Here is a 26824-nt window from a genome sequence, read left to right as displayed (position 1 = left end):
CTTTCATGGTATCAGAGCACACCTACATCCAACCCTAATCGCAACCTTCTTCTTTTCTATCTTCTTGAAACCTGCGATTTATATTTCTTTTCTGTCTTTCTCCTCTATATTCTCCTTCATCCTGTGACTTACATGGCGGAAAAACTTCACCCTGCTCTCATGATCACCAACATTCGGAACTTTATTCCGATCACTCTCGAGATGGAGAATTAATCGAATTTAATTTAGATTTAATTTTGGGTTAATTAGAATTAATTAAAGGTGCAAGGATTTTAAGTTGTAATTGTTCAAGAGTTGAACACGAAAGAGTTCCAGAACCTTCCTTGATGGGGACGGTTTTGAGGAGACCCAATTAGGGTTTCTGAAAGTTCCCTGAAGATAAGGATACTGGATAACCACTTGAAACCTTTTAGTGGTATCAAAGCCACAATCTCACAATTAATTGTGCATAAGGTGAATTGATCAAGGTAAGGTTTATTGAAAATAAACCCTTATCCGTAGAAATTTTGACTTTTGCTAGGGTTTCTTGAAAACCAAGCCTTCATGCCTTATTTTTGAAATTTGCCTAGGGTTTCCTAAGGTTACTTGTTTACCTATCTTGTTATTTTAAATGCCTTAAATTTTGAACAATTGAAACTTGATAACCCCAACCCTAATTTTTGAAAATTAGAAGGATGTGATTAAATTTGAATTATTTAACTAAAGGTATAATTAAATATACTTTTTAATTTCTAAATAATTTTATTAATTGTTTAATTAGAGGATAAAGATTAAATTAAAATTGGTTTAAATTGATTAATTGTTTGTATGATTAATTTAGATAACTAAAATTTAAACCTTGTGTTTGAAAAAGGTTTTAAAATACACTATTATATATATTTATTAAATTTTTAATACGACATGTATAAGAAACTTTAGTCGAATCAATAGTATTCCTCATTCACAAAGCCATGTTATAAGAGATGTTTAAGGAAACAGCCTATAAATTAATGATCGTTGAATGTGTGTCCTATCCAGCCACCGCTCCTTTGCGTGGAGGAGGGTCGTTAGCTGAACGGGTTCGGGATGACATAATCTCATTAAAAGTCTAATGATATAAAGTACTATACCCTTCTTTTAAAATCCCACTCCAGTTACTTTAGGAAAAATGTAAAATGTATGCTAATTCACGAAATCACACATCATTCTTTATAAGTTGTTAATGGAGCGTGTGTGGCTAACCGACACACTAATTTTAGACTATAAAGTTGATATGATTGAGCAACTCGAAAATTATAATTATTGATGGAGCGTGAGTGGTTTACCGGCATATCAATTTATATGATAAATGACATCGAGGTTATCAAGTGGGTTTACATGGTTATTCACATCTTATTTGTGATCCTTACTGTCCCAGTCACAAACTAACGAGCATAATCCGAGAATAAATATGCCATTGATACGATGCAATGAATCTCAAATGATCTTGGAATTTCATATTAGATTGAAATTGGTGAATCGTTTCACTTACATTAATAAATTTGTAATTAGATTACGACATCCTTCTTCTTAATTTCGAATTGTTTTTTGGATCTTAGCCTTGGATATTAAATTAGATTAAAATATTAAGGATTTATATCAACTAACTAAACTATCTATCTTAATATAGATGTCTAGAAACGGTGATGCTCCTGCTGCTTAAACGTCTACTCCAAACTTGAACTTTACTCTCCTGTCGATTCTATCAAAGGAAAAGCTGATAGATCTAAACTACATGGACTGGATGTGCAGCCTAAAGACGATCCTTCGCTACAAGAACAAAGACTATGTTTTCCAGAAGCCTCTTGTTGAACTTGATGAATCTATTGCCACTCCTAAACAACTTGTTGCTTATAATAAGCACACCGGCGATGTGATAAAGGTCGCTTTCATAATGGTTGCAACCATGGCATCTGAGCTACAGAAGTTCTGTGAGGACTACTGGGCATGTAAAATGTGCATTGATCTTGCTAAAAAGTTTCATAAGAAAGTGAGACAAGAAACCTATGAAGTGGTCAAGTCTCTATGAAGTGAAAGTTGAAGGAAAGCGACTTTGTTTGAGCTCATGTGCAAAGAATGCAGAGGTATGTGGAGCGGTTGGAAAAGCTCAATGTGTCGTTTGATAAGGAGTTGGTCATTGACATGGTCCTTAACTCCTTACCTCCTATTTACGATCAGTTTATCTTGACTTATCATTTGAACAACACGGAGACGACATCGACCCAACTCCGTAACTTGTTGTTGACGGCTGAATCAAGAAATGAAGAAAAATCATGTCCCTTTAGCGACAAGTACTCCTGTCATGGACATTGTACATAACAGAGGAAAAAAGAGGAAGGCCACCTCCCAACCTGATTGGGAGGATAAGTCCCGTGATGGAGCGCCTATCAGTAGGTCGAAGGAGAAGCCCAACTTCGATGGATCAAAAGGAGGCCACTTGTTTTCATTGTGGCGAAAAAGGGCATTGGAGAAGAAGTTGCCCAAAGTACCTTCAAGAGTTGTGTCGGCATGAGAATAGATGAACAGGGAAGGATTGGTCTTGGACCCTTTTAAGCCGAGAAGATGGGTGATGTGTGTAAGGCGCTGGAACTAGGCCCTAGGAGCTTGCTTGAGGCCATATATGGATATGTGGAGTAGGCACATGTGGTCCAAATGTTGTGTATAATGAATCCAACGGGTTGTTTCATATATACTGTTTCTTCCAGAATGCCATGTAAGAAGGGATTTTCAACATCTAGTTGTTGAAGAGGCCAATTTTGTGTGATAGCAAAAGAGAGTACAACTCGGATAGTGGTTGACTTGACTATAGGGTTGAACGTCTCATGGTAATCTATCCCTGGTTGCTGACGAAATCCCTTTGCAACGAGCCGTGCTTTGTAGCGAGTGTTGGCTCCATCTTTGTCATGTTTTAACCTGTAAACCCACTTACAATCAATAATGTTAGTATTTGGTACTGGAAGTACCAGGGACCATGTGCCATTTTTTGTAAGGAATTGTATTATTCTTCTATGGCTTTGCGCCACTCAAATGATTTGTTGGCAACCAAAAAAAGACGTGGGTTCAATGGTAGTAGTGGTAACATGATGAGCACTAGGTTGATAAGGAACTCATTGTTTTGGGTTTTGGCTGGAATTTGTTGGTCTAGTGCGAGGTGGGTTAGGTGGGGCTGGGTTGGAGTCGGTGTTGGTTGCGGAATGGAGACCAACGGTGGTGAGGTATCAGGTGCGGAGGTGGTGTTGGTTTCAATAGATGTATCAAGGGGAAAGAAGGATTCATCATCAAAACGAACGTAACGGGCAATATATATCCGATTGGTGTTGAGATCAAGGCATCGTTAACTATAATGGAATAAGCTGTAGCCAAGAAAAAGACAAGGAGTGGACCGGAAATCCATTTTATGACTATTATAAGGGCAAAGATATGGAAAGCAGAAGCAATCAAATACCTTTTGAAATGAGTATTTGGGATGTCTTTGAAGACGAGCTAAAATTGTGATATGTTCGTAGAGGTGCGAGAGGGCATCCGACTGATGAGGTAAACAGCCGTTTGAAAAGCAAAATGTCAAAACCTTTGAGGAGTGATATAATGAGCCATTAAGGCTAGGCCGATTTCAACGACATGTCTGTGGCGTCGTTCAACAAAAGCGTTTTGAGTACTGGTGTGGGGATGACCGTAGGTGAACGATTCCAAGACCGGTAAGGAAGGTTGAGGTGTTGTGAAACTCACCATCCTAATCAGTTCGCACATTCTTTAATTTAGTTGAAAATTGTCGTTCAAATGTTCTAACAAAGGTTTTAAAGAGATTGAATACATCCAACTTGTCAGACATGGGACATATCCACATAAATCTAGTATGATGATTAACACATAATAGAAAGTAACGATGTCCATTAGATGAAAGAATAGGAGCTTACTTTCAATCATACACATTCCATTTCATACATACATTGCACCCATTTGTGAAAACCATAAATAATACGGTGCTAGTTATCATAACCAGATCATAAATGGTGGAGAGAAGAGACAAAGTAACAGTGACAACATCAAATTAAAAGAACTTTCAAAAGACAAACCTCATAATTATAGGAAGAAATGAATTTAGGGTCAAGCGCTTTACAATGATCGATCCAGACATGCAACAAGTAATAGAGTTGTGAGTTTCATTAATTGTAAAATACTAGGTTTAAACTCGTGTACTACACGGTTGATAAATTAAAATAGCATAGATAATAACATATACAAACAAACACATACCACAATGAGACAAATGAGAACAAGTGATAGTGTTACCAATTGGTTAAAAGAAATATTATTACAAATAACAACCTACTTTCTAAAGTTAATATATAATACCAACCAACTTTGTAAATCGGAACTTGTTCTATTTTTGGTCATTTTCAAACACAAAAGCATGGTCCAACAATATAGATTTTATTGGAAGCTGAATATACATGTCAAAGTTCATATTTGATTTAAAATATATAAATTACAATAGTTATGGCAGACTCTCATCACCCTTTGTTATTTTTCTTTAGAGATGTTTCCTTCTTTGGGGTGAAGATATTAACATGCCTATTTCCTCAAACATAAACGAAGTCGATATTACTTTTGATCAAACTCCTCTTAGTATAGTTCTACACTATATAAACTAAATATTGCAAATGTATTATTTCATCTTATCTTTTTAATACAAAAAAAAAAGGTATTTGCTTCACAACGAAATGAATAGTCTGGCACATATTGAACACACGAGCTTTTTTTATTTAATTAAAATTGATCATATTATAATTAGGATGTTATTAATTTAAAGTCATCTTAAAGATTGAAACAAACTGGGAGTACAATGCTATAAAAGGTTGTTTTTCCAATATGGTAAACGAAATGTCAAAAATGCCTATACACAACCTTCCTATCCATGTTTCATCCTCAGTAATTAACTCTTTTAATTTCTAAGAACATGAGAATTGATAGGATGATATTTTACTTTAGAGTATTCCCACACGACGATCAACTAGGGGTGAGCATGGTGCGGTTTGGTGCGGTTTTAAGGGAAAACCGAACCGCAAACCGCATGGTGCGGTTTTTGCATTCTTAAAACCGTTGGGTGCGGTTTTTCAATGGTTCGGTTTTGCGGTTTTTAAATGCGGTTTCGGTTTGTATCGGTGCAGTTTCGGTTTTAAACCTGTAGACTGTGATGGAGAATGGTCGCTGGGAGTGATGTCGTAACTCGCAAGACAAGACGCTCATAAACTATATTATAATTTCATGTGTAATAGAAGCCAAAAGGTAGGAGGGAAGGTAAAAAAAAGGGTAGGAGGGAAGGTTAAAAATACGGTGGGATTGGAGCTAGTCGGTAGTCGCTGGAGGTAAATTGAATTCCTTTTCAATATGTGGATTGTGGAATATGGATTAAATTTACCCAACGTCAATTCGTAAAACTCAAATAATGGAAGTCAACAATTAGTTTATATATATATATATATATATATATATATATATATATATATATATATATATATATATACACACACACACACACACCTACGGTGCGGTTCGGTTTTGGTGGACCGGTTTTTGGATAAAAACCGCACCGCACCGTTGACCTTCGGTTTTTGCATAAACGAAATCCGCACCATTGGTTTTTGTATCGGTTTCGGTTTGTCGGTTGCGGTTTATTGCGGTTTCATCGATTTTTTTTTAATCGGTTCGGTTTTTGCTCACCCCTACGATCAACAACCCATTTTAGAAAATAAAAGGATAGAACATACAACAAATGTAAATTAATAAAATAGTCATCTATTCTTTTTAAAAAGAGTAAAAAGCTAGTTACAACTTCACCTTTATCTATCTGAACATTCTTCCATGCTAAGCTGGACATTCCTAAAACCAAAACGGAGTCAACAATCACTTTTTGTGCAATTAGTTTCCAAAAAAATGTTAATACCAAAACTTGCAGGCTTTGTGGTCTCGGAAAAAATAGAATCAAAAGGAAATTGTTGGTGCATTCACAATGATTTTTTAGCATTATACCAATGCCGATACCCAATCTTGTTTCAATCCTGGTCCTTGAACTCCAATTATAACAAAACTTACATTAGATATAATTATAGAATAGCAAAAAATAGGATAAAGAAAACTCGGTCAAATGAACAATAATTTCAACTTAATATCATGCTAAAGTCATCTATATTCCATGTATATCCAAAACAGTATTATTTAATCAAAATAATTTCAGGAAGAAAAAACTTTTTTGGTATAATGTCTAATAAAGAATGGAGTACCTTACGTCACCCATCTATTTGAGTTAGTTCCTAATGGTAATACAAAAGAATAAGAGTTTTATAAAAAAAATGAACTACAAACTTAAATAAATTTAAATTTGTTGAGAACTAACTTATTTTCGGAATTAGAATATTATCCATTATGATATTATCACCCAAGTACATTTATCAAAAAGTGCAAGACTCTTCAATTTATTTGATAAAATTTTTTTGTTGGTAAATTCATGAACCCCATCATCAAGGGCAAAATCATTCAATCAAGCTACCACAAAATCTCTCATACAAGTTAGACCTGCACCAAGCAATGACTTGCAGACTGAAACTTCCAATTATTCCTATCAAGAATTACAGTTAACATGGCTTAAGAAATCCATGAGAACCAATTAAAACACATACTTAAAAATCACTTTTTGTACAATAAAAATTCATAATAGCTGCTTGTTTTATACTTGACAGGTGCACTGTTTCTTCAAAGCTTTAATAGGATAATTATGAATTAAACAAAAGGAAACCCAAATGACAAAAAGTAAGGAACATAAATTGATTTCTTGAGATTCACATTGTTTCTTGAAAGAATACCTGAAAATGAAAAAATCAAATAACAAACTAGTTCAAAATAAAAAAAAAAAAATCAAAGAATGAAATTAAAGAACATAACCTTCCCTCGGGTTTCAAAAATCAAAACCAAATTCTTTTCTAAAATCAAAACCAAGATTTGAAAATTTCTGTCACTCACAGCTTGAGTACATGCCTAACTACCAATTATTGAAATTGTAAATTAAAGCTACCATACATGAAACAATTCGATTACAATCCTTAACAACCTTCATTCTGATGATACGAACAGGTAAAAATGGCATGGGATTGACTGAAAACCACAAAATCTCAACAGAAGGTCCAAGTTACCTCTAGACTGATCAACTCGTAAAGTTAAAACTTCATGAAAACTTGAACCATATCAAATTTTCCGACGGAGAAGAGAAGGAGTGAGATAGGAGGTGTATCGTAATCCATTAAAAGCAGCAATTGAGTCCTACATGTAGATTCAATTTTGGATACAATTTGGTTGTTGATTTCTTGAGAAGTAAAGGGAAATAACTTTAGGTATATCCCTGATTTTATGCCTATAAAATTGGAAATTGTTTAACATAGATGAATGGGTAATCAATAACAAGGATTCGAATATCTTTTTTGAATTGTAAATAGAGTTTGATATTTTTTTTTCTTTTTGCAGATTACGTTCCTGATTTTGCTGGGTAGTAAGTTGAATTGATGGGCATTTTCGGAAATTTACTTAGACATTTGTGCGGGAAAAATCGATTGGGAGAGGCTGAGAGATTGCCACGTGGCAATTTGGTACTGTTTTATTAGCATAGGAGATAGGAGATATGTTATGGGTAGGTGAATGGCATTTTCACATCAAAATAAGAAGCAAGAGCACGGATCAAGATATATTCAATGCTGGTACCAAAATCTCATGCTAAAAGCACACTGTTCGCCATATAAGACAAGCGATTCTGCTAGATAAATACATCACTTTATTGAATAGCAAGTCATATATAAGATAGGGAAAAAAGGAGAAAAAGAAACAAGAGCGAGAATGAACCACAAATGGCAATGTAGACCAAAAGCCAATGAGTATTACTATTACGTGGGTACACTACGAAAACAAGCCTCTCAAATCAATAGTTGAGTAATTAATAGATGGGCAGCCAATCTCAACATTAGAAAAAACCATACATATATTATATGTTTATATATCTTAAAATCTTCACAGAATAGAGGGGTAACATATAAAAAACTAATGATTTTAGATAAACAAACTGTTTTTAACAATATGTTGCAAGATGCAGGTCTTGAAAATATTCAACCAAATGCAAAGATAAGAAGAATTAAGATAGAGTGGTATCAGCATCAATCAATTAGATGATGAACATTCATACATTCATGAGGGAAGTACCACATATCTTGCGTAGCATAGAACCTGCCTTTTCGACTTCTTGTAGAAATGTTAGGGAAGCACTCATGCATCTTGTATTGTGACCCGAGTTTAACTGCAGCGCCATCAACTGGCGCACCATTCAACAAGATGCTAAGAAAGAAAACATATTCTTCTCCAGTTGTCTTTTCTTCTTGCAACACCCATTTCATTTTGCCAAAATCTAGTTCCTGAACCCTGTATAGATCTCCATCTTTTCCTGGAATGTGATCTATCACATAAAGCTTTTCACCTGCAAGACTTACAAGCTTGGGACGGAGAAAACGTGACTTCAAACAGTTGTTGATTTCTAGTAATGTCAGTTTAGGGTGTTGTGGATTTAGGCTCATCTCATATAATCCCCAATCGTTGTTTAGAGCATATATCTTCCCCTTAAAAGCATGTAAATCAAGGATGGGAAAAGTGGAGGAGACATGATTCCATCCTCCTTTACCATGTATACAAAACCATATCTTATCGGAGAGTCTATATGTCATAACAAACACCCATCCGGATATGGAAGTTGAAAAGACAAGAACAGCCCTAGCACCTTCTCGCATAAAACGAGGATCAAAGTTGGGGACACAAGGGAAATAAAGTTCATGCTTTGTGATAGGATTCACAAGCCAAAAGTCTTTTGTTTCCCATGCGAACAAGATTATGTAACCATAAGTCAATCCAACACATCCTCTGTGAGAAGAACGGGGAAAGAGGGTTTTGAACCTTCTTTCTTGAAAGTCTTCTAGGCAGTACTCATTCTTATCAGAAAAATAATGGATCCACATCAACATGGGTGGTCTGGATGCCATAAACTTGTTCCTATTTGAGAGTGCGAAAGATCTCCATGACTTGCAAACGCCACTAAATGCAAGAAAATCAATGAATCTCAGTTGCATCATAACTAAAAACAGCACATCATGATTAAGGTCTGCTGCACCACCATTGTCACAAGTCTTGAATCTCTTATCTTCATTATGACTTCTAGTCATACTCTTTGTCTTAGCCATTTCTAAACATAAGCATTCAACATCTATGAATATAAGAGTTGTAATCAAGGGACAAACGTTTTACGAAATATTGCAAGAAAAAGAGAAAACAAACACAGATAGGAAAAAAAGGAGGTTAGAGTAAAAACAAACAAAAAGTGTCTACATGAGATATTAAGGAAGCCTGGATGACGCAAAGTGGAAATTAACACTTCTATAAAAGACAAAGAATCGCAATTGGAAATTGTAAAATTGTTCCTTGTTTTTTAAAATGTTAAACCTTTGTGTTTATCAATTGACTATTATTTCCCACTTATAAATCTAAGTTTAAGATACCATCTACACCCTTCATAAACTTTAAAATTATCTTATTTACCCAAATATGATTATTCATATATGCCCTTCTTTCTTTCCTCTCAAAAATCATATTTACCCAAATATGATATTCGGGGCGGCTGTTGGATTCTACCAATATCTCATACTAGGCCCGTATCATGCCATAAGCTCAAGCACCATACTTATAATTATTCCCAAAGGCAACAAAATTCATGATTACACTTCCAGATTAACGCAAACATAGAATCAAATTGAATATCAACATGTAAACATGGATTCTTGAAAGTAGCAACACACAGAAAGGAAATCTGTTTATGGCTTTTTGCAGCAGCAGCTGCGAAATATTGAAAGTAGACTTTGTGGCAAACTGGCAATAATCAGCAATGTGAGTTAATTAATATGCTTTTCATGTGAGTTTCAGTATTTCTAAATATATGCACTACAAAAAATATGTCATTTAGTGGCACACAAAAAGTGCCACTATAAGTCCAAAAAAATGCCACTAAAGGCTTCTCAAAGAATCAGCGACACACTTAATAAATGCCACTAGAAACGCTCCCACTAAAACCTTTTAGTGGCACTTTTTGTTTTTGCTGCTGCAGTTTTTAGGCTTTCAGTGGCACTTTTTGTGTATAAATATACATATAAAGATAAAGTGCATCAAATTTTCATTAACTATCATCAAATACTAATCTAGTCACTGTTATTTTCTTCATCATCTATGACATCTATGTTTTCATTAGCTATTATCATTTCAGGTGTAACATCTATGCCATCATCGCCAACCCTATGCAAGTTAGGTACATCAAATATGTCATCATAAGCACCTCCCATGTCAAATACATCTCTAAGCTTTACATGTCGCACAATCTCCCAACCTATATGTTTAGGATCCATGGAGTAGAACACCTTGTCGGCCTGTGATGCCAAAACAAAGGGATCATCAATCAAGTTAACACCGGTATGTGTCTTATATGAGAAGTTGACCAATGTTACATTGCCATCTTTCTTGCAACCTCTGTTGATGTCAACCCACTCACATTTGAATAAAACAACTCGTATCATTCCAGAGTAGTTTAATTCAATAATGTCAGTTAATTTTCCATAGTAGTTATTCACGCCTTCGACTGGCCTTCTATCTCGACTACTGGAATAATTTGCACCTTCTACCATAACAGCCACACCACTGTTTTGAGTTCGTAGAAGTTCCTCTCGTTTTCTTGTATGAAATCGATAACCTTTAACTAGGTATCCTGAGTATTTTTGCACAACTCTAAGTGGACCACGTGCAAGCCATTTTATTTCGTCAGTTACTTTTTGATCTCCTTGCTCTTCCATGCGTGCAACCTATCAACATAATTATATAATTACATCTTGAAAATCAAACTTTGATACATCCAATATTTATTCCAAATTACCCTTCTCTTAAACCATTCACTAAATTGTTGGCAGTGAATCTTGTTGATTTCATAATCATGTATCCGCCGAGATCGATTTTGTCCCTTTATTATCCTTTTGTGTTCCCTTCAGATAAAGAACAATAATATGAGGTAAATGAAGAATAATATGTAAACGCATAGGAAAACTAGTTTATCTTACTCTTGGAATGGTGAAACTGATTCAACATTAAATAGGACATAACGATGTGCTTGAGTGAGTGACTTCTCGTCCAAGACGAAATTTGAAGATCTCTTTCTTTTCTGAAGTGACACCCTAGAATTCTTTTTACGTCCCAATGGGCGACCTGGGCAAAGATTGTTAGATTCTTCAATCTCATTTTGATCACCTTCATCATCATTCCTAATTGGTCTAGTAAATATGGTTTCTACTCCTGAGAGATATCTGGAGCAAAATGTTACACATTCTTGAGCTAAATAGCCTTCAGCAATTGAACCTTCAGGATGAGCTCTATTATGAACGTAGGACTTAAGTGTTAGAAGGTACCTATGATTACAATTACAAAAAATGATCATCTATAGAATAATAGAAGATAATAGGAAAATTAACATAAATATTGTTTACCTCTCTATAGGGTACATCCATCGAAAAGCAACTGGACCTCCTAACTTAACCTCTCTAACTAAGTGGATCACCAAGTGCACCATTATAGTAAAGAATGAAGGAGGAAAAATCTTTTCCAATTTGCATAAAGTGACGGAAACTTTTGATTCGAGATATTGGAGATCAACTTCGGTTAAGTCTTTGTAGCAAATGATCCTAAAAAAATCGCTCAACTCTATTATAGTGGAGCTTACATGGTCTGGCAAAGTACCTCGTAATGCAATGGGCAAGTATTCTTGCATCAACATATGGTGATCATAACTTTTCATCCCAACTAATTTCTTCTCATTCAATTGCACACATCGAGAGATATTGGATGAAAATTCATCAGGAGGCTTAATTAGCTTTAATATTTTTAAGAACAATCCCTTCTCATCCCGATTCATTTGATAACATGCCCTTGGCATGAAAGTAGTATCACTTCGAGGTCGCTTTTTGGGATGCAATTCCTTTCTTATACCCAATTGTTTTAGATCAAGTCGTGTTTCATAGTTATCTTTTGACTTTTTTCCTTGACCTAAAAAAGTCCCCACAATGTTCTCAGATACATTTTTTTCAATGTGCATTAGGTCAAAATTATGACGCAACAACAAGTGCTCCCAGTATGGCAACATAAAAAAAATACTTTTCTTTTTCCATGGACCACCATCTACTTTTTCAGCAAGAAATTATGTACCATCTAACTGTTGGAGAACCTCCTCTCCGGAAGAAGGTTTTGGGGCAACTCGTAATTCCTCTCTTCCAACAAAGGATTTAGTGTCTCTACGCCAATGATGGTTAGTCGGAAGCCATCTTCTATGACACATGTAACAATACTTTTTTCCATGGGTTAGCCATTTAGAATCAGTATCAAAACCACATAATGGACATGCAAGTGCTCCTTTGGTGCTCCACCCAGATAAATTGGCATAACCGGGAAAGTCGGATATAGTAGAGAGAACTGATGCCTTTAATTGAAAGTTTTGTTTAGTCGAGGCATCAAATGTCTCAACTCCAACATCCCACAACTCCTTCAATTCTTTTATCAAAGGCTGCATATACACATCTATCTTGTTTCCGGGAGCTCTTGGACCGGGAATAATTAAGGAAAGAATGAAATTAGGTTGTTTCATAACCAACCATGGTGGCAAGTTGTAGGGAATAAGAAAAACAGGCCAAATACTATGCGACACGTTCATTGTCCTGAATGGGTTAAAACCATCACTTGCTAGAGTTAAACGAACATTGCGGGGATCACTAGCAAATTCTGGAAATTTTTTATCAAAATCTTTCCAGGCTAGTGCATCAGCCGGATGTCGAATCTTTCCATCTCCCACACGTTCCACATGGTGCCACTTCATTAGGCTAGCTGTCTTCGATGACATGAACAATCTCTGAAGTCTAGGCTTCAAAGGAAACCACCGTAATATTTTTGATGCCTTCTTCTTAAGTGGAATCGTTCCATTTTCTGAATTATCTTGAGACACTTTCCATCTCGATGATCCACAAATAGAACAACATTCATCTTTCTCTTTCTCTTCCCAAAATAACATGCAACCGTTAGGACATGAATGGATTTTTTCATATCCTAAGCCCAGTTTAGCCATTATTTTTTTCACTTGTGGGGTGGTCTTTGGTAACAAATTTCCTTCAGGTAACAAATCTTTTAAAAACTCCAACAACATAGAGAACGATTTGTTACTCCATCCATTAAGACACTTTAGATGGTACAGATGCACTATGCTAGATAACTTGTTGTATTTGCAACTCGGATATAACTTCTCTTCAACTTCCTTAACTATATTATCAAATGTTCTTCCTTCATTTTCCACCTCTTGACCATTATTCAAGGTAGCCTTGTGTGTCTCTACTCCAGTTACGTCGATCTCGGGTTGAAATACATCATTCAACATTTCATACATGTCATGGTCAAATAGATCTTCCTCTGCACTATGTACTATACCAGACGATGTAGTTGTTGAGCCTTCCCCATGATACACCCATACCAAGTATTCTAAACGAAACCCGAAACATATGAGGTGATCCAAAATATCTCCCCTTCCACGATAATACATATTCAGGCAACGTGCACAAGGGCATAATATCTTTCCGTTAACATTTGATCTCTCAAATGCAAAATTTAAGAAAAATTGAACCCCATTTATAAAAGGTTCACTACATCTTGGTGCAGAATACATCCAAGATCTATCCATAACTGCTCCAATGAAAATAAACAAGTTACATAGTTGCAACATGTGCAAGTTTGAAGCCTAATCAACTCTTAATGGAATCATATAAACACAGGAGGATGCTAAGAAACTAACAAATTCATGAATGTTGGAACACATAAAGAAACATAGACTAGAGCTAGTTGCAACATGTTCAAATTTGAAGCCTAGTCAACACGTAAACAACCTTGCTTAAAAGGTCAACCAACTGTTGTAGTACAATACAACTCACTTAAGAAACTATATCATCAATAAAAATTAATATTAATTTGAGAAATATAAACATATATTATAAAAATAACAAACTAGATGAGTGGTTTTCATACATGATATGACAAAAACAATAACTATTACAAAAAGTGAAACTATATGTCATTTTATTTGTAGTAATGGAATCATATAAACATAGGAAGAAGCTAAGAAACTAACATATGAGAAGCTGAAAACAAAAGTTGAAAAGTGTTTAGCGCAAAGAGAGAAGTTTCAGAATGAGAAAGCAGAGTTTGAAGCCACAATTTACTCTATTGTATTAACTGATAACGCATTAAAGGCAATGTACTTATGTTTTTTTACCCAAAACTATAATATAGTCTTGTATAAAAAATAATATTTTTTAAAATTAGACAATGTATAGCATTTTGTTCATTAATGTGCTGGAAGGGTAAAATTGTCTTTTTCAAAAGTTTGACAGCCCTTTTGTTAGGGTTGTTAAGTGCATGGACTTAATTGTTATCAAACTACCCATTAAGGGCCACCGGTGTTAAAATCTCAATAAAGAAGACCAAAAGTGTTAAAAATAGACAACTACAAGGAACAAGACTGTAATTTACTCTAAAATTAATTTACTCTACTAGGACCACCGATGTTTGGTTTTGATACAAAATTTTATCTTCTTAAAAGTTTGTTATCTATCTGAGATGGTTTTGATTCTAAACTCAATAAGTACATGATAAATACAAATGAAATGAAGTGATAGAAAAAGATGTAAACGAAAAAGAAACAAAGTATCAAAAATTTGATGATGTATGCTTCAGTTTGTCCCCCAAAAATATTTATCACAAACGTATTATAGAGTATAAAAAATCTTATGAGATAATCATCATATATGACAATTTTTAACCACAAAATATTTGAGTGTCATATCGTAAAAGATCAAATTTTTAATTACAAACGAGACCACTAATCTTTTGGGATTTCATTTATTTCCTTTGATACAAAATATTATTATTATTTCCTATAAATTTATAAGCTTATTGTAGTGTGATGATAAGCCTCAAGAACTTCTAGTTTACAGCAAGAGGGGTAGAAAGGTCAATAAATAATAAAGCAGCTATGGAGTGTGGTGAATTGTCTGTTTTACCCTTTTTGCTTTATCCTTCTATTTTTGTTATTCCTTTAGGTGGTTATGACCTTAGCACTAATTTTGTTGTGCTGCTGTAATCGTGGGGATTGTTCCAGCTGGGTTGTGGTCTCAATGGTCCCTATTTTGAGGATTATTCCCTTAGGAGAGTATTTATGGAAAATTTTGTAATTATTCTTATGAACTTGGAGAGACTCTAACATCTATAATTGTGAGACAACTATCATCAATCATATGAGTTCTTGACTATATGTGCCTTTGTGAGTTATTCTTATTCATAGCTTATCATGTGAAGATATGGTTGAATTCAATAATGCAGGACAATGCTGCTAACAGGAAACAAATAGTTGATCATCAACTGAGTCAAATAATGTCTAAAGATGTTGTCAATTATTCATATGCCTCTTTTCATAATATTTATATTTAATTGCTTATGCACATTGATTTGAATTGCTTATGTGAACCTAAAACTAAAGATGTTCATCCTTCTGATCTATGAGTGGCTGTTAGTGATAGTCATAAATTCTCTTATTTACTCATATTTCTAACATATGTAGAATTGTAAAATTTATTGAATTTTTAAACTGTAACAATTGTTGGTATGTTATTAATGGACCAGGGACCTCTCAAATAACAAGTCATAATCATTCTTAGATGATCTAATGGTGTCACCAGATTGTGACAAAGAAATGAAGATGGAATTTGTAAATACGCTTATTTGAGAAAGACAAAATGCAATCATCATTTCTAATAATCAAAAACTATTGGACTTTTAAAGGTTAGCAACTCTCATAAAATTGATAAACCCTAGAAGTTTGGGCAATGATTTTGCAACAAATCGAGCAGTATACAACTTCAAATTTACCAGCAAATGAAATTTGTAAATATGCTTATTTGAGCAGCAAAAATACCTAACAGTGAGATTGAGGATGCAACGGCGACGATCCAGGAAGTGGCGGCTATCGAGGAAGCGACAGCGATCGAGGAAGTTTTGGCGATAGAGGAAGCAGCGGCGATTGAGGATGCAGCGGCGACGATCGAGGAAGCAGCGGCGAGGATCGAGGGAGCGGCGACGACCGGAAGCAACGACGATCACGGAAGAACCCACAAGCCGACGACAGCGTCCGGCGTCGACAAATAGAGGGTGGTGATAGTGCGTTCAGATCATCGTCAGGAGTGGGAGCGTAAGATTTGATTGTTGCACGTATCATTTTTTTAATTTTAATTGTGGCTTATGTTTTATGTACTAGTTTTTAATTTTATCACGAGATTTTAATTTATCGGGAGTTATTGAACGAGAAATCGAGAAAAGAAAATGGTGGTGCTGTTGAGATGGGATGTACAAGTGGGTCTACGCTTGAGTAATCCAATAAGTGGGGATTCACTGATTTTTTTTCTTTTGATATTTTAATTAAATAAAAATTCTATGTAAAATTGAATACATGGATTTGCTAAAATCGTTATATGGGTATTGATCGGTTATAATTGATAATTAATTTTCCTTTAATTCTTAAATCTAATTAGTCAGCATGAAATTGTTATATTAGAATTTTTTTTTAAACAAGAAAATAGAGAAATTAATGGAAACATTATAAATTAATCTCAAGTAAAAATTTTCGTTTTCAAAATTAATACAACAAAATCAAAATTTAAAAGTATTAACATAATAAATTTCCATAAATATGTAAATATAAAATAAATTGTTGATATTATAATTAAATTTTTTAGTTATTATAAAATTATTTATACGGTATTTTTAATAAAAAAAAGTTTTAGTGGTATATCAAGTCATTATGCCACTAATAACTATGAAATTTAGTGACACAAAAGATTAAGTGCCATTAAATGTATTAATTTTTAGTGGCATATGATAAGTGCCACTAAAAACCATGATATAGTGGCACATTAACCATATGCCATTAAAAATGTGTGCCACTATATGTCATTTTATTTGTAGTGATGTAACGGCTAGGTGAATGTCAATTTCAGATTAAAATAAGAAACAATATTCAATTCTGGTAACAAAATCTCACTTTAAAAGCGCAAAGTGATTCAGCTAGATAAATACATCGCTTTATTGAATTGTAATCAGGGATATCATATGTAAGATATGGGAATTGATTAGTTTTAGACTGCAGAAAAAAAAAGCATCCACCACAAATGGCAATGTACTTTATTGAGGCCAGAAATCAATGAGTATTACTATTACGTGGGTACACTACCAAAACAAGTCTCTCAAATCAATAGCCTAGTAATTATTAGATGGGCAACCAATCTCAAAATTAGAAATTCAGCATCATAAGTCATCTTCTAATGGTATTTTTAAACATATTTGTCAAATAAAAATATATAATTCTTAAACAAACCTATCATATAAAATTATAAAAATCAATATTCAATAATCAATAATCAATTACAAACACAACAATTATCATACAAATCAATCCCTAACTTTTATAATTGTAATTCACTAGAGATGTATACTAATTATCTAAAAAATACATACCTCAATTGATGATGGTTGATTTCTGAGTTATCCAGCAAAGGGCAATTCGTTTAATTAGATGAATTTCAATTAAAAAGAAACCCCTACGCTGAAACGATGATGTAAATAACATACAACATTTGCCGATGGGAATCATATAAATATATAAAAACCCTACGCGATGGCTAAAATAACATATTATGACTAAATTACAATTTTGGTGTATTTGGGTTCTTGTCCTGGATCAGATCCAAAAAACAAAATGTTTTGCAATTATGGTCCTTATTGAACCTTTTCATTACAACTAGAAAAGTGACCCCGTTCAATCGAACTATTTCCAAAAGGAGTTCACATGCACTACATAGTTTATTGATTATTCGGGAGAAAAAATGTTTAAAGGGTAAAGTCAACTGGCTTTGCAATAAAGACGATAGGACGATGATCAGCACAATGGGTCAACTCTTATAAAGTGTAAGTCAAATAAAAACCAATGTCGTTGTCATATGATCAACATCCAATTATAGGATGCTACCAGCCACATATTGAATTTGAATGTTCTATATTCAAATATTTCTAATTGTGTTCATGGTGAACCATGGGACAGTTTTTTTTTTAATTAGTTGGAATGGTAAAAAAACAGAAAAAATATACACATGTTCATCTGCTATTGAGGAGATTTTGCAACAGGAACTTCATCTACAAACAACAACAAACACATTTAATAAAATAAAACCCATACCAAAAACAAAATATTGTCTGGAAACCAAAACGTATCCTTATTCGAGGTAAATATAAAACGGTACATTAAAGAAATGCAAGTATATTGCTATTATGGGTTGTTTTGGATGGTTTTGAGTGTGGGTCCTGTTTTGGCTTGGTTTATCCCTGCTTTGTTGTTAAACAAACAGTATACACAGGCGTTTTAGAAAAAAAAATGTTAAATCAACAATTTTTTTTACAAAAAAAAAAGTATGTAGGGGCATCTTTGTCAAATACTGTTAAAATCAATATTTTTTTTACCAAAAAAATAATTGCTTGCCCATGAATCATGTGGGAGAAGACTACATTCTTAACCTTAAATTGAATTTCGTTTACTTTTCATCTAAAGAAAATAAAAAAAAATGTTACTCTATCAGCTTTTGCAAAAAGTTAATTCCTCTTAATGTTGTTCTGTAGGTACCTACCTGAGATAACACAAGGTGACGTCTGTCTCATCAGTGGACCCACCGCCACCACCATCGTTTGCTTCCTCTACCTCCAACACTGCTCAAACAAAACAGTAATTTTACAAAGGGCATTTTTGGAATTTTAGTAAAAATTTACTTTCTTTCTAAATTCTAACTTATAACCTGACAGACAAGTAGCTGTTTTTGGTATTGTAACTTTGCCACACGTTCTTTCAACTCAATAACATTGGATATTGAGTAGATATGAAAAACCGAGACTGATAAACTATAAACTTATTTTAATTTTTTGTTAGGTCAAAGATTAATATTTATTTTAATCTAATAAAAACAAATGGTTAAGAAGCACATACAACATGGTAACAGAACAAAACAAATCTTCATCTTTCATTCTTGTATTTCAAGGAAAACAATCTAACCCCAAATACAAAATAACAAATTAACAAATATGCACATATACGCATACATTTATGCATATATGTACCTTTACAAATATACACCTATGCACTTGTGCTCCCGAAGTAGATAATTTTACCATAAAGAGCTCAATAATAAAGCAATCAAATAAATTCGTCAAGAAAATTGTGCACCAAATGATTAACAATAATAAAAAAGGTAATTTCAACTTATTGATTAAAAAAAACTAAACAACATATGAGTACCACTATTAACAGTTTCGATAAATTCACCAAGAAATTTGTACTCCATGTGATTATCAATAATAAAAGTAAAAATTAAAAGTTCAAATGAAAACAACGAATCACAAAACTTATTTTAAAACGAAATTACTTGAGGTAGAATTTAAGGTTGGTGAAAGTACTAACGAATCAGGCAGTCATCACACAACCCTCAAATGAAAATCATAAGGTAAATGTTGACTGTAAGTGCTTAGTATTGTCGAAGGATTCACTTCCGAAATCGTGGGATATGAACGTAGCTGTCATCAAGAAGACAAAAGATCTCAATCGTCTTAGTATTGCTGAAGTAATTGAAGAGCTTGACGCTTTAAAGAGTTTTGTAAACCTTCCGGTCAATGAAGTGTCATGTTCTCATTCATGTGAAGTTTCATCTTCTCAATCATGTGAAGATACGATTAAATTTCTTCGGGATCAAATTGATTTATTTAAGAGAGAAGTTGAGGACCTGAGATATGAAGGATATCAACTCAGGAAAGGACATAAACCCCTAAAGGCTGAGTTAGAAGCAAAAACCAAGGACTTTAGGAAACTTCAGGAAGACTACAGTAACAAATGTGAAAACTATGATTATGTAGTCAAACAAAATGCTGAGCTAGTGGCTGAAGTTGAATCTTCGAAAGGAAAGTTTGAAACCGTCAAACTTGATGTTAGAAAATATGATTTCTCAAGTGAGGTGGTTGCAAATATGATAGACCAAAGCATGCAGTTTAAAAGGAATCAAAACAAGGTTCTAGGGTATGATAGTGTACCTCCTCCTTACAATCATAACTACACATCCATCCCTATGATAAAGAAAGAAATTGACAGGGAGGCACATCTTAAATACGGAAAACCAGCTGGATTTGTGTCAGGAGGGGTTATTAATGTTGAAAATACTAATGTTTCTGTTACATGTGCAGGTAAAGTAGCAGAAGATGCGAACAAGGAGAACACTACTGAACAAACCAATGACTCTTTGAACTCAGAATATGTTGTTTCGAATTCTGTTGCTCCTAACAAACCTGTCGTTGAGAAATATAGGCCTCCAATTCCAGCGCAACAAAGTGCCTGTTGTAAGTGTGCATATGGGAACAACAAGAAACGAGGCAAGGATACGCCACCAGGGGCAGGAATAGATAACTTCACAGTGAAGAAAAGGACTTGTTTTCACTGTGGAACACCTGGACACATTGCCAGAAACTGTCCTAATCGCGCATACGTTCCCTACTATGCACAAAGGTGGCAGAACGCACCAAGAGGGAGATACTCCAAAAGAAACCCCTCAAGGTCACGTTCAGACAATGCTGATTGGAACGCGCAGAAGGCCAAGAATCAATCTTCCAAGGCCAAGAATCAAAATCCCAAGGGCAAGAAGGAAATGTCAGCCAACAAGCCCAATTCAAGAGATGCTCCTGTGAAGCCAAGACCGGTTAGGTCAAAGTCATCTCGGCAATCGGCTTCAAGTTCCAAATCAAGTACTGAGCCACCCATCGGATCGAAAAAGAAATGGGTTAAACCTAACTACAAATGGGTTCCAAAGGCTCACTCTCCCAAATCTCCTAATGCTTCTAACGTTTCTACATCTTCTGTTTGTGATAAACAGGATATGTCATGGGAGAGAGTATCGTGCGTTGATGACAAAGGTCGACCCAGTTTCAAAATGGACTGGGTTCCAAAGACCAACTAATCCCGCTCTGTATTGGAGCAGCTATGGAGGCATATCATCAGACTTCGGTTTGTTGGTAGTGGCTGTTCCAGGCACATGATAGGAGACATCTCTCAACTGTACAACACTCAGAACATTGTTTGAGAGCATGTGTCCTTTTGCGGGAAAGGAAGAAAAGAAGGGATCACATGGGGTTAGTGCTTAATGATATGAAGAATTTTCGGATCTGTTTTGAGATTATGCGTGTTGTTCTCAGACCTTCTGGATGCAAATTCAATCGGTGACTTACGGTTTGAGTTTTCTTCTCTATACTCCTAAGTTTTTCTTAACCTGATTCGCTTTAAAGACTAATTTTTGTTTTAGGATAATTTAAATTTGCGCATTTACTTTCGTTTCTCTCCTATGCACAAATTTAGGGGGAGAAATAAAAACAAAACAAAAATTTTAAAATTTTAAAAAATCCAAAAACATCAGAAAATCATATATATATATATATATATATATATATATATATATATATATATATATATATATATATATATATATTGGTTATGAGTCTGTGTTTGAGGGAGATGTTTTGGGAAGTGATATTATCAAGTGATAACAGGCAACCTGAGTCTGCGTAACCTACCCGAAGTTGAAGGGTCTATGCTCTGACTTGATGCGTCGGTAGGCACGAAAAATTTTAAATGGACATGACTAGGCAGAGTTGAACTTAGGAAATTTATAGACTTGACAAATCTTGTCCTAGTTAGATACGTTCAGCCTGACAATACGACGCTCGGATAGGTTGAGCAGGGAGATATATATGGGAATCTACAATATCCCTGGTCGTCGTCAGCCTGACAATATGCCTATAGATCTCGCTGCTCAATTTAGGTGGACAACAATATCCCTGGTCGTCGTCAGATGAATGGTCCTTAAGATATAGTATCTAAGGAATTAGGATCAGATATAATTTTTAGGAACTTAAGTTCACCTTGTCTTGTATCAAATAGTGTGTCCTAAATAAGTCATAATTTTTCGTGTTTAAGTGGACAACAATACCGGCGATCGACCAGACAAAGACGTGAAGATAGAAGGTACCGACAAGTGGATAAAGGCTGTCTAAAAACTTTGATCCCAAATCTCTCTTAAAGTTAGATATGATTTTTATTTTTGTTAAATTTGTCATAGTTTCTTCTAATTTAAATATTAGGGGAGAATTAAAAATTAAAAATTAATGAAAAAAAATCAGAAAAATTAAAAATCCAAAAATAGTGTTATTTCTGTTTTATTTCTTGTTCAGAAAAATCAAAAAAATTAAAAAATATATTTTTGTTTATGTTTTAATTTGTGTGCTAAGTTTTCTTTTAGTTTTGTTTTTGTCTTGAAAAGTGATTTCAGGTATAGATAAGACTCATGGAGTTTGTGTTGAAGATTTCTGAGCCAAAGCCTCGTCTGTGAGCATCGAAGAATTCTCATTCGAAGGAGCAAGAAATGAAGATTATTCTTTCAACATTCAATCCTTCAACCCCATAAGCAAGTGAAGCTGCAATTGAAGATTATGTGACGGATTGCATTGAAGCCTCCTCAATCAGTCAGCCGCTATCGTTGTACCTGCTGAAGTAATCCAGAAGATTTGTTCTCTCTGATGTTCTCTCTGAAGATTCTCAAGCTGAAAGCGTTATCTTTCAAGAATCAGTACGTAAAACCTCCTCACCCAACGTGCGTTCAATGCCAAATTCTGAAGAAATGCCCGAATGCTTAAGATGAAGTCATTCATTGAAGATTCATATGTTCATCCTGATGCTGTGAAGAAATCGAAGGTTAAAGTTGAAGCCAAGCTCCATTGAAGATTGACAAGAAGAGCTAGCTACCTTTTAGGGGGAGCTTGTTGGGTCATTAAGAAAAGAAAGCTATAAACCAAGGGGGAGATTGTTGGGTCAAAATATGGTTTATACTTTACTTTTCTGGGCAATTATATTTTTGTGTAATAGTTTATGAATTTATGGCCTAGTTTACGGCTGAGTTTACGGCCGTAAACACCTTACGGCCGTAAACTCATTTACGGCCCATGTGTGTTCGGCCCATATTCAAGTATAAATAGAGGTGTTAGGGTGAGGAGTAGAATTAGATGAACCCCAGAGAGTTTACGACCTAGAGAGAGAGAAGAACGTTTGTGTGGGTGAATCTTATGTAAGGAACTTAATTCATATTATCAATACATTCAAGATTCATAATATTTTTCTTCTCCTTCTCTTCTATTTGATCTGACATCATCCGTTTGATTGGGATTCCGCACCATCAAACGGATTTGACTGATACACAGGCAAACTAGGGACTTACAGTATTTTGATGACAAATACACAGCCCTAACTGAGACTGTGACAACCCGAAATTTCTAGCTTGTACCCATGTTCAAATCAATCAATGATAGACTCGTTTTGCTAGCTTTTAGCACTATTTAGGGTCTATTTGAGTGTTCTAAACCTAGTGCAAGTAAGGTAGGAACCTGGAAATGGGATAACACGATGCATATCAAGCAAAATCGGGCCAAACACTCCAAAACATAGAGTCTGCGGCCGCACACTTGAGTGTTCGGCCACACACAGGTGTGTGTATGGCCGCACACCCACTCCAGCCACACACTCCCACCTATAAACATGACCCTTAGTCATTTTTGAACACTTTTACCACTCCTTCAAAGCTGGAACTCGAAATCCTCTCAAGTATTATCTAACTTTCACTCCAATCTTCAAACAAGTAAGTGATTCATCCTTGGATTAGCTAATACACGACCATAACTAGCCTTCCCCTCTACTTTGATCCATGAAAACACCTATTTGGTGTTAAATCTTCAAGAACACCAAGATCACACACTACCTTTTTGGACTATAACTACACTTTTAATCCCCTAAATCGGGTATACACTTGAAATAGCTTGATATAAGCTAAGGATCCTTGAAGTTATGCATGAAAACGCCATTTTCACATGATCTTCAAGTGTGTACGGCTGCACACACACTTTTAAGGGTCCAAAATAGCAACAAACTTCCATTCCGACTAAGCAATGGTCAAACCACCTTCCCTAGAACATTCCTAAGGCTTGGAAATACGTTTTGGCACACTTCATAGGGATTGTACGGCTGCACACACACCCTGGACGCACACTCTGGCCGCACACACACTAAACCTTTGGTTGTGTGGCCTTACACTTCAATATAGGACCATACACCACTTATGTGCAACCATATGTGTTGGTAACACTTAGTTCTAAGTGTTTTTATGTCCCTAAGGCATGTCCCTATCACCATTAGTGGTTATATACATTAAATGTATTCATTTATGTGTCATTATATGTTAAATAGGATTCGTTTGTGCTCAAGACTCCAATTGACACCCAACAATCCTATATCGATCTTTCATTCGAGCTACTCACTATAGGTGAGTTCATACCCCTTAATTAACCTTTTAAATGTTTTTAAATGCTTTTATGGGGGGGGAGGGGGAATACAAGTTGAATCATGATAATTATTATATCAATCATATGTGATTAATAACTATCAAACTATGGATTTACTACACTTTTAGCTGTTTTACCAAGCAAACAACTTCAAAATGATTTCTCAAACGCTTTCACAATTTAAACTCTTTATCAAACTTGTTTTCTATGCTAACTCTTTCTTTTCAAATTTTGTTGTAACTATGTAACGGCCCAAAATACGACCCCATAATTTTTGTTTTAATATTACTAAAATCACATCGTCAAATATCATAAATAATAAAAAACCATGGGATGAGTAACTCAATTGTCACATTAACTATGTCAAAACAAACACTATATCAATCATAACATTATCCGAATAAAACTCCCAGGATAAAAATGAAGTTGTGGTGTGTGTGATGTCCTCATCCCGAGCTCTTCCCTTTGCTAGCGGAAGTACCTGAAACCATAACTGAAAACTGTAAACACGAAGCTTAATGAGCTCCCCCAAACTACCACATACCATAAAATAACATATAAAGTACATACTGAGCCTTGCCCACTGCATCGGACCGAAGTCCGGAAACTGCATCAGACCGAAGTCCGGAAACTGCATCGGACCAAAGTCCGGAAACTAACCAAGGCCTTGCCCTCTGCATCGGACCGAAGTCCGGAAACTGCATCAGACCGAAGTCCAGAAACTGCATCGGACCGAAGTCCGGAAACTAACTGGGCCTTGCCCTCTGCATCGCACCGAAGTCCGGAAACTGCATCGGACCGAAGTCCGGAACTAACTGGGACCTTGTCCCCTGCATTGGACCAAAGTCCGGAACTGACTGAACATAACATATCATAAACATACCAACTAGCATAGCACATATAATGCATACTGCATCGGACCAGGGTCCGGAACACATAACACAAAACATGCTTGAATCACGAAGACATCAAGCAATCTAACTACTGCATCGGACCGAAGTCTGGAACTACTGCTAACTAAACGGGTCGGTATTGTGGCCGTAGACCCGTTCCTACTGGAGGGACACTCACCTCGTAACTCTGGCCGCTGAGATGCTGAATCTGAAACTGGATGACTGCTGCTCCGGAACTCCCCGACTGAAATTCTCAAAAACACTAAATCAGATACCGATAACTGAACTAAGGTTATAATGACTATTTTACCCCTGATCAAAGTCAAAGTCCTTATTTAAGGTCAACAGTCCATGTTGACCTTAACTTGCGAAGTACCCTAGGCTACTCGCCGAGTTCCTTGAAACTCTTCCCACTCGCCGAGTCACCGGGGTGACTCGCCGAGTTCTTACGATTTTCAATCGAAACCCTAAGGCCTCGAGTTTCCTTCTAGCAGCACGACTGATACACACGCATTCATAACTTGGGGCAAAACTCATCCGACTCGCCGATTTGTTCATACAATTTGTCGAGTTGTCACACCCCCAAACCAAGGATGGCGGAAACGTCCAGGGGTGGAGGACTTCATGTACAGTATCACAACAACGTGTATAATAGTGCTCAAAGTAAATACAACCATCATAAATATAATTGAAAGAGTTACATCAAAGTGTATGTTTACATGATTCAAAATCAATTACAATATGATGACAAAAATAAATTGTTGACGGTTTATCGTCCCATCCTCAAAGCGCTGAAGTTTTCCTGTTTCACTGATTTCCTGAGAATACAAGTAGTTTTGAAAAAGAGTGTCAACAATTAAGTTGGTGAGTTCATAAGAGTTTTGTTAGGAGTAGAAACCGTTTTCCTTTTTAAAATCGATGAAGTTTGATTTCCAGAAAATCCAATATTTTCTTAGTTAAGTGTAAACAGAATATTCCTAAATGATACGTTGATGTATTCTAGATTTACCCGTAGATTTCCCCTATAATTGTCCAGCCTATATAAGTTATATAAGATTTAGGTTAGATAAAACGTCGAATGTAATGGGTCCGCCCTAGGTCCACAACCAAACAAGGAACAGGAGATGAGGCAGGCACCACCAATTCCAAGCCAATCCAGACTAAATTCTTGTATGACTCAAGCATATACGCTCAACGATTATAGTTGAAGTCTAACCATATGAAAATCTATTGTGATTATAACCTAT

At 35.3% G+C, this 26824-nt stretch overlaps 2 protein-coding genes across 2 annotated transcripts; both read right to left on the bottom strand.

The window, feature by feature from the left end:
• Window positions 1-8213: 8213 nt before the first annotated feature.
• On the bottom strand, window positions 8214-9284 carry LOC111885650 (uncharacterized). The gene has a single exon (XM_023881888.1). It carries the CDS (start codon window positions 9282-9284, stop codon window positions 8214-8216), a length of 1071 nt encoding a protein of 356 aa, XP_023737656.1.
• A 1008-nt stretch (window positions 9285-10292) lies between these two features.
• LOC111885651 (uncharacterized) lies at window positions 10293-13852 on the bottom strand. The gene is made up of 5 exons (XM_052770882.1): window positions 12337-13852; window positions 11622-12177; window positions 11199-11543; window positions 11018-11123; window positions 10293-10946 (listed from the first exon to the last, which is right to left on the bottom strand). Exons 1-5 carry the CDS (start codon window positions 13850-13852, stop codon window positions 10293-10295), a joined length of 3177 nt encoding a protein of 1058 aa, XP_052626842.1.
• Window positions 13853-26824: the final 12972 nt, after the last annotated feature.

Source organism: Lactuca sativa, chromosome 4, assembly GCF_002870075.4.
Source record: "Lactuca sativa cultivar Salinas chromosome 4, Lsat_Salinas_v11, whole genome shotgun sequence".
Lineage (NCBI taxonomy): Eukaryota > Viridiplantae > Streptophyta > Magnoliopsida > Asterales > Asteraceae > Lactuca > Lactuca sativa.
The sequence above is the reverse complement of the archived record's forward strand: the minus strand, read 5'-3'. Positions and strand labels throughout refer to the sequence as shown.

Bases quoted from the DNA above. Each gene is read 5' to 3' on its own strand.
- LOC111885651 (XM_052770882.1), bottom strand. From the start codon at position 13,852: ATGGATAGATCTTGGATGTATTCTGCACCAAGATGTAGTGAACCTTTT. The intron at 12,178-12,336 runs GTACATAATTTC...GGACTTTTTTAG, and splicing joins GGTTCTCCAACAGTTAGATG to GTCAAGGAAAAAAGTCAAAA. The intron at 11,124-11,198 runs GTAAGATAAACT...CTTTATCTGAAG, and splicing joins TCAGTTTCACCATTCCAAGA to GGAACACAAAAGGATAATAA.
- LOC111885650 (XM_023881888.1), bottom strand. From the start codon at position 9,284: ATGGCTAAGACAAAGAGTATGACTAGAAGTCATAATGAAGATAAGAGA.